The sequence below is a fragment of the Tyto alba genome, unplaced genomic scaffold (genome assembly GCF_018691265.1).
Source record: "Tyto alba isolate M040663 unplaced genomic scaffold, T.alba_DEE_v4.0 Super-Scaffold_20000042, whole genome shotgun sequence".
In the NCBI taxonomy this organism is placed as follows: domain Eukaryota; kingdom Metazoa; phylum Chordata; class Aves; order Strigiformes; family Tytonidae; genus Tyto; species Tyto alba.
The window spans coordinates 15,432,894-15,444,999 of NW_024881293.1; the positions used below are offsets into that span (position 1 = coordinate 15,432,894).

The 12,106-nt window shown below is 42.8% G+C and overlaps 1 protein-coding gene across 3 annotated transcripts in view; it reads left to right on the top strand.

Moving 5' to 3' along the window:
- The first annotated feature begins 879 nt into the window (after positions 1-879).
- The window catches only part of ELAVL1 (ELAV like RNA binding protein 1), a 46,264-nt gene continuing 35,037 nt past the window's right edge, over positions 880-12,106 (top strand). For all 3 annotated transcript variants that reach the window (XM_033003079.2, XM_033003080.2, XM_042794159.1), the window contains exons 1-2: positions 880-977; positions 11,190-11,373. In XM_033003079.2, coding sequence (XP_032858970.1) covers positions 11,202-11,373 — 172 coding nt within the window. In that variant the 5' untranslated portion in view covers positions 880-977; positions 11,190-11,201. The remainder of the gene's footprint in view (positions 978-11,189; positions 11,374-12,106) is intronic.

Genomic DNA, 12,106 nt, shown 5'->3' on the forward strand with positions numbered 1-12,106 from the left:
TCCTCCTGTGCAGTGAAAATAGGTTCAGCTATAAAGAGGTGCTCCTGGCTACCAAAAATTTTCTGGCAGTGGACAAAAGGAAAAACTCTCCACCAGTAGATCCCTTGAGCTCATTGCAGGACTTCTTTCAGCATAGGAAAGCGCTGGCCACTATAGCTTCTCCAGCAGATCATTACTTTCATCTCATTTAAACAGGAATAATTTAATCTCTTCATCAGTGACAAGAATTCGGTTGTACTGCTGCTCTGGGAGGCTCCCCTATTTGCCTGAGCTACAGCTGGTACTTGGCACCCATTGAAAGCGAAGACTTTGGGGCTGTGCAGTCACAGCTTCCCCTCAAGCCTAACTTTTGCCGCCGGGAAAAAACTTGCATTTCTCGTCTTCTGCAAGCGCAGCGTGGAAGGTCTCGCGCATAGGGCGCAACGGAGGCAGGACCCCAGTTTGCCTCCCAGGTCCTGCCCACCAGCTCAGCAGGCCCAGCGCTGCGGGCCGAGGCTGGGAGAGCGCCGGCTCTGCTCCTGGCCGGCTGGGACCGACCGCTCGGGCCGGCTCCCCGGGAGCTCCCTCCCGGCCTGCAGACGCCGCGGGCCGGTGCAGGCCCTTTCGGCCGCCGCGGGGGCCGGCCGTGTCCCCCGGCCGCAGTCCGGGGAGCGGCGGCTCAGCCGCTGCCCTCGGCGCCCCCCCCCCCCCCCCCCCAACCCCGGCCCGGTGCCCGGGAGGCCGCGGCCCGCGCGCAGGGCCCGGCGCCGCGCGCAGCGCCCCTCCCCCCCCGCGGCGCGGCGCGGCGCGGCCGCCCCCGGCTCGGCGCTTGACGGACGGGCCGCCGGGCCAACGGGACGCGGGACACGTGTGTGCGGCAGCCAACGGGGCTCGGCGGGCGGGGCGGGGGCGTGGCCGGCGGCGCTGCGAGCGGCTTGTTGTGCGCGCTGCGGAGCCGTTAGCCTCCCGCTGCACAGGCCTTGCCGAGTCGGCGACAGGTGAGGGCCGGGCCGCCGCGGGCCGCGGGGCGCTGCCCGCCGGGCCCCCGCCGCTGGCCGTGCCGCCGGCGCCGGCGGGAGCGGGCGGCGAGGGCCGCGCCAGCGAGGCCGAGGCCTGGGCCTGCAGGGGGAGAGCTGGGGCCTGCGGGGGGGAGGGGCCAGCCGGAGGGGGAGCGCGGGCCCGGGGCGGCCGGGGCTGGGGCCTGCGGGCCGGGGCTGGGCCCGCGGCGTGCGGGGCCGGCGTGAGGTGGATGGGTCACGGGCGGGGGAGGAGGGGCCTGAGGCCTCCGCTCTCGTGGGCGAGAAGGCCGTGGGTCTCGCTGCCTGAGGCTGCCGCGGCGGGAGCCCGCCCCGCCGCCGGGGTCTGCCCCTCCTCGCGGAGCCTTTCTTCTGGTTAACGTTGTCTTTCGTATTTATTTTGCCTGTGTCTACCCGGACACGGCTTTTAAATCTCCCACCTTCGTTAAGACTGGCGCATCTTTATTGACTGGCAGTATCTGAGGGTGGGCTTCCGAATGTGGTCGATACACGTTAGTATTAATGTAGATTTGGGCCTGCTAGGACCAGGGTTCAGTAAGGCTGTACTAAGTGCTTTTGGCCACAAGAAATGACGACTAAAGTATCAGCCCACTATTGTTAGTAGTCCTCGGAGGCTTTTCAAAGTAGAGCGCTTACCCATTTTTAGTGATTGGAAGAGGCACGAATGTATTAGGGGGCCATTCAGTGGGAGGAGGTGGGCGAAAGGACTGGGTGTAGAGGTAGCCTGGAGAAAGGGCTAGCGAGCTCTGGTGGAATAGTTGTGTGGAGGTGTGTGCTGGCTACCATATTCTGTAATGCTGGGTAGTGGAGTGGCATTATCAGTTGGGCAGAGGCTTATATCTGAGACTTGCTGAGAAGGGAAGAATGTTTTGTTGCGTGAAGGACTTGCACTGGGATCCTGTGATCCCCTTAATGAGGCATCTGTGGAAAACCAGGGAGGAAAGAAATGTGAAGGGTAGAGATTTATTCCCTCTGTCAATGCTCGTTGTTGACATTTGTTTGTTTTTTGTGGTCTCTGTAGTTCTGTTCATTTTTCCTTTTATGCCCTGAATGTAGATGTTAACTGCTCATACTGCTCAGCTCTTACCTCTTTACCAACCTGCTGTTGCTCAGAATTTGTGTTTTAACCACTTTTCTTTCTAGATCTGTGTGAACAGAGTTCTGAGAGTTTTGGATCTCTCTTTAAAACTGGGGCAATGCATATGTTCTATAGGCTTCATCAAGCCCATATCGTTCATATGATTTCTTAGATTTCTGTTTACTCTTGGGTTAGGTCTGTGTTGTATGATAGATAACAGTCCAGATTCCTGAGCCTGTAAGTCTATGCAGCATGATACATTACTCTGTGACTGTCCTAATTTTTGTTCTGGAGCAGTGTAACTGTATTTGTATAATGATGCAAATGAGTCTGTGGTTTCATGATTCAAAGTGTTTAGCAGTCCTGGGTTACAGAACTACGACCTGTGCTTGCAATAGGCTCTCTCCTTGGCTTGACTGGAACATGAGCAGAAACATCTTAAGCTGCTATGGTTGTTAAATATATTGTATAGTGAGTTTATAGCCTTAGTTACTTAGCCCTGATGTGGGTGGTTCTACAGCACCAGATAAATGTGGTTATACTGCTTTCCTATGCGAGTTGTCTTATGCACTATCAGGTTTGTAGGTACAACAGTAGAAAGCACAGTCTAAATGGAAATGTGGATATTGTGTATAGCATCTTTCTTAACTTAATTGTTTGTGTTGAATGTGGCCGGTGTCTAGTGCTGGTGTTAGCTTACCATGCAATGTGCTCTATGCTCCTCATAAAAGCACTCTATTTTCTCTTTGCTGGTTCTTGCATGTTCTGTCACTTTTTTTTCTTCCTGGAAAAAACCCTCCTTGTCTTGACCTGTCAGAGACATGTCATCTTAATTTCAGAATCTTTTTCTTTAAGATGTTGCACCAGCCTCTTTGCTTTCCTGAAGCTTTGGTCTCTGTCTTGTTTCTTGCTTATTTGTTATGAGCCCTCTGTGAATTGATTACAGTAAAACGTTACTAGATGTTGCACTGATTGCATGTCTTGCGGATAAGCTACCTATGAAGGTGGTAGACTTCTAGTTGCAGGAAAACTCAAGCTTGCAATATGTACAGACCTCAAAAAGATGTTAGGAGAATTTGTTCTTTTTGCACTTCCAAGTACTTCAGAAAAAGCATGGAAGGCAGTTGCTAGAGATTCCCACCAATTTAAGCATTTCGGAAGAGTGACATAGTTCAGCAAGTGAGAAGTTTTAAATTTTGCCTTCTATTGGAAATAGATCAGGGCACTTCTTGTTGAAGCGCATGCCTAGGCACCTGTAGGCTTCAAACTCTTGGCCAAAATGATCCTTTTGATTATATAACCTTGTTATACATGATGTATGCAAAATTAGATTTTAACCTGCCCTTTTGCGGGCGTGTGGATAGGGTAGAAATAAACTGTGCTGAGAAGGCAGGGATGTTTTTCTTGTGTGTGGTTTTGCTGATTTTTTTTTATTATTATTATTTTTTTTTTAATATTAGTAGCAGTGGCATAGTAATTATGAATTACAATTTTTCTCTGGTCCACGGCCTCTTTGTATCCTATGAGTAGCAAGTGTCTCAACAAGCCTTTCGAGATGGCTTTCCAGCTACGTGTTTTGTGCTGGTGAACTAGTTAGATGCTGTCTTCTCCTGTTACTTTTGCCTTCCTGTCCCACCAAAGTGAAAGTACCAGCTGCTAATCCAAGGATGAATCCTTGTGTGGGGGCAGCTGTTGCCAGAATGTGTCTGGAGTCTCCGGTTCTTATGTCCATTTCTCACCTACTGCAAGTGTCCTGTGCATAAGGAAAGGAATTATTCCCTCACAAAACAGTTCTTTGTCTCCAGATTTTTTTTGTAGGTGAAAAAATTGCTAGAGCCAATTGCTGACATGGTCTAGAACAAGTAAAAGAATAAGTTTTTTGTTATATCTGTTTATTGTAAACAAATGCCAAATGAATCAAATTGAATAGTGATTTTAAATTTCTCCTGTTTGCTGATTTAAAATATTGCAATTGAGAGGGAGAGGAATTCAGGTGAGACATCTGTGCAGGAGAGAATTTTCACCTTATTGATTACTGTGGGACTAAAAAGATAAATACGGTAACAGGGCAGTTTGGGGGAAGGAATCTGTGATGCCTCACTTTCTGCCTTTACGTTTTCATGTGTAGCTAAACATGCTTCAAAGTTCAGGAAGATGGCCATTCCAACAAAACATAAGATTCATGCTTATAAAATACAGTAGCTGCTAGTCAGCCTAAGCAAGCATAACAAGCAAGAAAAGGTGAGATTAAGATTCTTTCTGTGTGGTCATGGACTTGCTTTTTGGAAGTAGCATCAGACGTCTCTCAAACACAGACACACTACTTTATCTAAATTATTTTTATTTATAAGGTAAAATTAAGCATTATCACCTGCCTTTGCAGGTATGCACAGAAATAATCTGTTGAAAGACTTAAGCATATAGCTCAGATCCAAGCTGAGATTTTGAAGTGTGTGACCTATTCTGTGCATGTACATGCCAATATAACCTTTTATGTTAAACCTAATGTTTTTTCCCCTCATATGCGCTATAAATGTTACTCTTGAATTGAAAAGAGAATCTGTGGATTTTGTGATTTATTGTTTTCTCCCCTTTTACTCAACTGGCTTTTGGTGTTTGATCAAGATTAAAATTCTGTTACTTGAAGTAGTATTGTATGAATGCAGTGTGATTCAAATGGCCATGGGTCTTGCACTGTGGTGTCATTGAGCTGTAGTCAGTATGGATGTCCGTGGAGAGGTCTGTGCTTGTGGGGTGTGATGTGGAGAGCTGTTGGGGACATGAGTTTGTGTAAAGAATAAAAGGGGTTTTCTTGGGGATTATGGCAAAGGATCTGTGGCATAAATGGAGAGATTTTAAGAGAGATACATTCTGTCTGTGGAGCATTTGGAAACTTTTATTTTTTCTGGAAGGCATTTGGAGGTTTTTCAGCTGGTGTGGCTTCTAAGGTAAAACATATTCTGTTCCTTACAGTGATTTCTAAGAAAGCATGTTTGTGTTTCCTCTCCCCCCCATCCCCAAGTCTCTGCCTCTTCTATGTCTTGATTACTCTTGCTTCTCAATCCTGTCTTGACAGCTCGCTGCAAAGCAGGTTTTTGCATGGCAATACTGTGTTGGATCATTCTTGGGAACTGTTTTCCTGAAACAGTTAAAACGAGTGGAGGCTCTTTGCAGGCCCTTCAGGCCCTTCTGTGTGTATGACATTGCTCTTGGCATGTGTTCAAACCTAGATATCTGAGCATCTCTGCATCTGCCTTCTGCAGCTGTGTGGATTGGTTTGACGCTTCCCTTGATGTAGTAGTGTCCATTTTGTTCTATTTCAGGTGTGATCTCCAAGGAGGACTGCTCAGCAGCTTCAAAATTGAGTGGTAGAACAGTGTCCAAGACAGATAGCCAGAGCTGTTGTTTGAGTCAACCATGACGGGGGGGGGGGGGGAAGAGGAGCTTATCAACAAATATCATCCATGTGCTGAAGAAACTGGAGGAGGTGTCATCTTTGTATAGCCCATGCTGATACAAGTTCTGCTGTGGTTTGAGAACCATGCTGTGCTCAGTGTGGCCCATTCCCAGTGTTCCAGTGAAGGTGCCACAGATTCTGTACCACGATACTTTAACACTTTCATTTGTCTCTTTGGGCAAGTGTCAGATATTGGTGTAGTATGTGTGCTTCTGATATCAAAGACAAGAAATATGTTTGAGGTAGCTCTGACCTTGTGTTCCGCACAGCTAATCTCAGTGCTTGCCTGTGAATCTGCAGCGCTACATGGCTTTCACTTTCTGGAGAACTAGATTGCATGAATGAGAATAGGTGAAGTTGCTGGAGGGATAAGACTTGCTGCCTGGATTATAATGAAGGTGCAAATTGCTGGCATGGAGGAGTACAGAGATCATTGCTTCTGGAAGAATTTCCCATCTTAAATTTTTCAGTAGCTAAAATACTCCCATTATCATCTATTTAAGTATCTACATTCAGGTTTGTGATCCCAGTTACGGTATTGTGCTTTTGCACATCTACGAGCAAGGTGAATGTATAATAAGCCTCTTGCCTGATCTTGAATACAGCCAGTTACCTGTCTTGCCAGTGTTCCTGTTTCAGATTATGTCCTGAAATTTGTACAGGTATTCCTTCTTAGCAAACATTTCACAATGAAAGATTTAATAGCACTGTATCCTAGAATTCTGAATGGAGATAACGAGTGTCATTTGGAAAAAGCTTTTATCCATCTGCTGCCAGAACCATTTGTATAATTTTTCTTTTAAACCTTGTGGGATCTGGTGCACTTTTGTGAGAAGGTGATTGTCATGGTCAGCGCAACGTTTCTGAAAAAAATACCTGGGAGAGCTTTTCAGTCTAGTCCTGAGAATGCAGACCTGGCTGTTGGTGAATGAACAGTCTTTGAGGCAGGTAGTAAAGTGTTTGGTCTATGTGAATTTGAGCACCTCCAGAATTAATGGAAGATTTGGGCGCAGTACAGATGGTTCCCATTGGTTGCTCTATGCATATTTGGCATCATAAGGTTGAGGGCACCTTACGCAGGGAAGAAAAAGAAGGCTGCCTTTGAAAGCAAGCTGTTAGAAGGTTTGCTTATTTAAAAAAAAATTTTAAAAAAATCTCATTTTAGGAATTGCAGTGCATTGGAACTTAGTCTTAAAAATTCCTTTTTTTGGGACATAGAACCGAAGGCCTTTTTGGAGAGGCTGCCAAGTACCAGTCTCATTACAGGTAGCCTTCCCAAATGGAGATGTTAGGCCTTGTTTCCATCCTTGACTTTTCTGCTGAGAATATAAGTGTGTTCAGGCTCCTGATTTATGTCAATGTGGATTGGTCAGTTAATGAACTCATAGATCCAAGTTAGTTCTATGCCTCCTTCTCAGGTCTGGAATATTTACTGATATAATTTGATTGTTTTCTCTCTGATAAAGAAAGATCAGGAGATTCCCTCAACATATTTCAGTGAGAGCAGAATAAAAAACTTGTTTTCTTATGTAGCATTTCTCATTTTATCCATACTGAGCATCTTACGCCATCTTTTTGGAATTCTTTTCAGTATGCAAACATTAACAATTCTATAGGGGCTGTTTGTATTCTCACTGGCATGAGAACTGATCACCACCAGTGGAAGAAATGGTTTCCCACTAACTTCCAGGATGGCCAGAAAGTGTTAGTCTTGCAGTAGATTGTGTAAGTGCTTGGTGAAAGATTAGGAAGAAAGGAGCATCTTCTTTATCAGCACTCTGCTCATTTTCCTCTTCTCTACTATGCCTTTATTGCTTTTGCATGCTTTTGTTCCTGGTAACCCATGAAAATGTTTGCAAAGGCTTTCTATATTTTTTTTTTTTTTAATGTCTGAATAAAAGCAGGTGGAAAGCTTCCTTCACAGTTCTAATTGCTTCTGAACCAACAATGCCCTTGGCACTCCTTGTTTATCATGGGGCGATATAGACAGCAAGTGTTGCAGACAGTGAGATTAAAGGCTGTGGTAAAATGATTTAGTTGATAGCCACTTGCCAAACTCCTGTCAATTTTGCTTAATGCTAGATATAAGTCTGGTAACCTGCCATCATCGTGTGCTGGGGAGTTTTCTGTGCTTGGTATCTAGTTGTGGTGCTTCCTTTTTAGGCAGTAGATATACCTTGGAGGATAAGGAAAATAGATACTATTTTTTTTAAGTATATGAAGTATGTAGCATCTTCAGCTTGGCAGGAGGAGAATCTTGGCAGCAGGAAGGATTTGTATTGTATTTTGGGCAAATATGGTTGAAATGAATGAAAATTTTAACTTTTGTTTTGTAAAGCTGGAAAAATCTCAACCCTTCTTCCTTTGCTTACTAAATACTCTAATTGTACTGTACAACTTCCATACTCATTAACATATTGGTGTGTTGTGCTTGTAGGGCTTGAATTTTATACAGGACAAAGGCAAGCAAAGTTGCATTCCATTAAAACAATTTTGAAAACGTGTCATCCGGTTTTATAGCTCAGATACATTGAACAAAGAAGGTTCAGCTGTTTGAGTGTCATTTAGCAGAACAGGAAACTTTTCTTAGGTTGTGCTCGTACAGTTCTGACAGAGCTGGAAGAGAATCTGTATTTAATTGCATAATTTCACAGTACAACTGAGACAACCTGGCAGATTAAAATCATGCTATGGGGGAGTCTCTTCCCCTCCCTCTAGCTTTGCAGTTTCTTCTTGCTCTCCTATCCTCTGGCATTAGCTCTGGTGCTTATCTTGTTGCAAGGAAAGCAGATTAAAACTGCTGACACAACAAAAAGCGCTTCCCTCCTGGTGTAGTTTTCCATTGCTTTCGTGGTACAAATTGGTTATCCTGTGGGCACACAAGGGTGCTGGGGTTTGCTTGTGTTGCCACTTGAAACACAGAAATGAGAGGTAGAAGGCTAATCAGCAATTGAGGGGGAGCAAGACCTCTCCTATAAGCTGCCAGCTGTTAATGGTTCAATACATTAAAAAAACCCCAAACCATTCAGTTTAAATCTATACTGTGCTAAATCTCAAATTTACATAAGTCTAGTCATAGTTTATTCTAAAATGGTGTACTCTATTTAAAAAAAAAAATATTAAAAAAAATCTGACCTTTGCAAGAAGAAAGTGTGAAATAAATGCCAAACATGACTTAACAATAGCTACTGGTGAAGGGACTAAAAGTCCCTTCCTGCAGGCAGCATTCCCTTTATAAGCTTAGGATTTATAGTTGCTGCTCCTGATTTTTTTCCATTATTCAACTTCTCGTTGTCAGTAGTGGTGCAGTCTCTGGGAAGGGTCGTCCTTTAGTAGATCCTGATCTGTAAAATGAAGCAGTGTACCATTGCTGGTCAGGCCCTTAGCACAGAGGGCAGGGGTGTAGTTTCACAAAAACCTATAAGCTGATGCTATGTAGTTGTCTTCTGGTGTTCATGGTTGTTACACAAAACCACTGTATTTGAGAAGCATATGTCATCATATGAATGCTTCTGACCTATCTCAATGCAGAAATATATTGGCAGATGGAGGCAGTATTGACTACATGGCACTGTAAGGCTTGCTGGCTCACTCTGCATTGAGATGAGCCAGAAGCTTTTGCATCCTCTGAACACCTAACCTGATGTTTTACTGGCGGCTGAGAAGCAATATCTTAAACTGTTCTAATTCAGCTTGGACTGATTATCCCCTCAGGTAAGGTTAGCACTGTACTAATGATATCTGCTTCAGATAATATTCTCAGTTCTCAAGCAAACTGCAGCTAGAGGAATTTTAATAATTGTTGCTTATGTACGGCATTTTTTATTATTCTTTTGGCCAAGTGAGTGTATTGGCCAAAAGTTCTATTAAAGTAAATATGAAGTTCACCTTTGAGCCTGTGGTAATGAATTCTTCTGTGGTGGTACTGAAAGATTCAATGAGAAGCAGATTTCAGCCTGAATTTGGGAAGTTTACACCAAACTTTCAGAAGTGAGTTAAGAGTTGCAAGTCTGCTAAATTTCTAGTGCTTTAATTTGTCATTAGACTGATCTCTTGCATCAGGTGAAGCATTCATTTACCTTTATTCTGGAAATACAGTGGTGTGGATATGAATTTACAGAGTTGGTGAACAGAGTATAGCAAGAACAAATTATTAGCTAAGTAAGCGTTGCCGATTTAGCTATATGCAGCTAAACTTGTGGTGGTGTTCTTCTAGCGAGAACTCGGGCTTAAAGAAGAAACTCGGTCCTCTCAGACCACCCTTAATTTAACCAAGAAATAAGTGTTTGGTTTTATGCCTCTTACTGGTGGAGTCTGAATTGGAAACACATTCATACTTAAACATTATCGCAACTTTATGGTGTAAACTGATGTGTCTGCTGCTAATAGGCCAGAGTGTTTGGCTTCTGTGCTAAAACGCACAAATAGTGATGACTTAAGAGGAGGAATGCTGAAATGGGAGTTGGAAGGCCATGAATTCGCTTCAGGTTTTTAGCAGCTTTTCTGTTAATTCTGTGTGTTTCCCAGCTGTTTCTAGGAGCTGTTAAACAAAACTATGTTGTTTTGGAGCTAGAGATGTTTAGTGCTTTTAGACTGAGAGGATGAATAAATCTAAAGCGGCAAACTGGAGCACCAGAGTCTGGGACCATAGAAGAAATTAGCTTCCTGGTGGTGGATTCCAGAAAGAACGTGCCAGTCTAGACTTCCTGAATCTGCTAGACCTCATTTTTCTCCTGTTGCAGGAATAGGGTTTAGGTATCTTGACTGTGACTATTTCAAAGTAGTTATAAAAGTGCTTTAAAATCATCTATTTTGGCAGGCCATGAAGGAGGAGCAGCTTGGGTCTGCTGTGAGTTTGAGTTGTAGATGTCTTCTGCATCTGAAATGTCAGGATTCAGGCCATGCTGGTGGCTAAGGCAGAGAGTGTCTTCATGTGATGGAATTTCTGGATGTTTTCTCAAGGCTTTCTTTAAAAAGGTGCAAAAATAGAAACTCTATCAAACACCTTATATGCACCAGAATTGGTGTTCCAGTATGGATTAATCTGTTTCATATATGCAATTAAGCAGTCACCTGAAGGCAATCATTTAACAATAACACCACGTTAGGATGCAGGATAAGCTATGTGTAAAGGAGAAAATATTTAGAAAATAAATAAGCCCCCGCTGAAATACTAAACTGTGGTAGATCTGGCTGCTGCTGTTTCTCTTTCTGTCTTTTAAGATTTCTGGGCATAAAGTTGGAATTAAGATTGGGGTGAAAGCTTTGATTCTGGCTAGTCAAGTGCTTGGACGTAGCGAACCTGATTTTTAACTCTGCTGTAGTGAATACTTTGGTATTTACAGGAACATACACAAAATCTGTCTTGATGCTTTTTACTAATGTTAAAAAAACCTTAAGAGTTCTTTAATGGTACATAGCTTTGTCAAAGGGCGTGCTTGTTAGTTTGAAACAATGAATTGCTCTAGAAATTTCAACAAATGATGTTGGGGTTTTTTTGGTGAGTGGAAAAAATGTGTAATTGAAACAATTGCTTGTTCTCAGTTTTTTAAAATATTCAAATAAATTTCAGGTGGAGAAAGTTTGGCTTATTGAAATGCAAAGATCTAGAACTTATTTGAGATTTTTCTCTTTGCAGATATATTATAAAATGTCTAATGGTTATGAAGATCACATGGCTGAAGATTGCAGGGATGATATTGGTAGAACAAATTTAATTGTGAACTACCTCCCTCAGAACATGACGCAAGATGAGTTACGGAGTCTATTTAGCAGTATTGGCGAAGTTGAATCTGCAAAACTTATTCGGGACAAAGTTGCAGGTATAGTCTAATATATAAGAAATTTTTTGTTTGTATTAGACTGCTCAAGCGAATACTTAGTGCAATTTAATGTAGGAAATATTAAATATTTGTGTGTATAATCAAACTACTGACAAGTATGCATATAACTACAGTAATGTTAAGACTAGATATTCAGTATTAGGAAGATAGAGTACTTAAGACTAGATTGATGACTGTTTTGTATATGGTTAAGAATTCAAAGAAGTACAGTTCCCAAATTTGAACATCAATAGATATGTCTAGAACTAGTTTGAATTTGGTCCCCAGCTTGCTTATTTTTTTCTATAGTCTGAGCATTTTTGACTCTACCAGATCTCTGAATATGCAAACAAACTTTTTGATCAGTAAAATAAAGGTGTAGCATGTGTCTAAAACTGTTGTAGGCCTTATCACTCTTCAGGAATTTAACTTGTAAGTTGTTTAAAAAGGATTGTTAGCAGTAGCTTTAAAAAACGAGGAGTGAATAGTTCAGATTTGTAAAACTTAGTATTTCCTTGAAAACAAACAAATGCTGGTAGAGCAACTGGTTCCATAAGACATATCTATTTTGTTTCAGGAACCTTTTATCTGCTCTGTGAAGATATTTTAATCCTTGCACTATTAAAATCTTAATTTACAAATTCTGGTTATTCTTGTTCAGAATTCATGGAATCTTGGATTTAATGGGAGAGCATGGTTGATTCTGTAAATAAAAGTAATTGTGCTGATAACT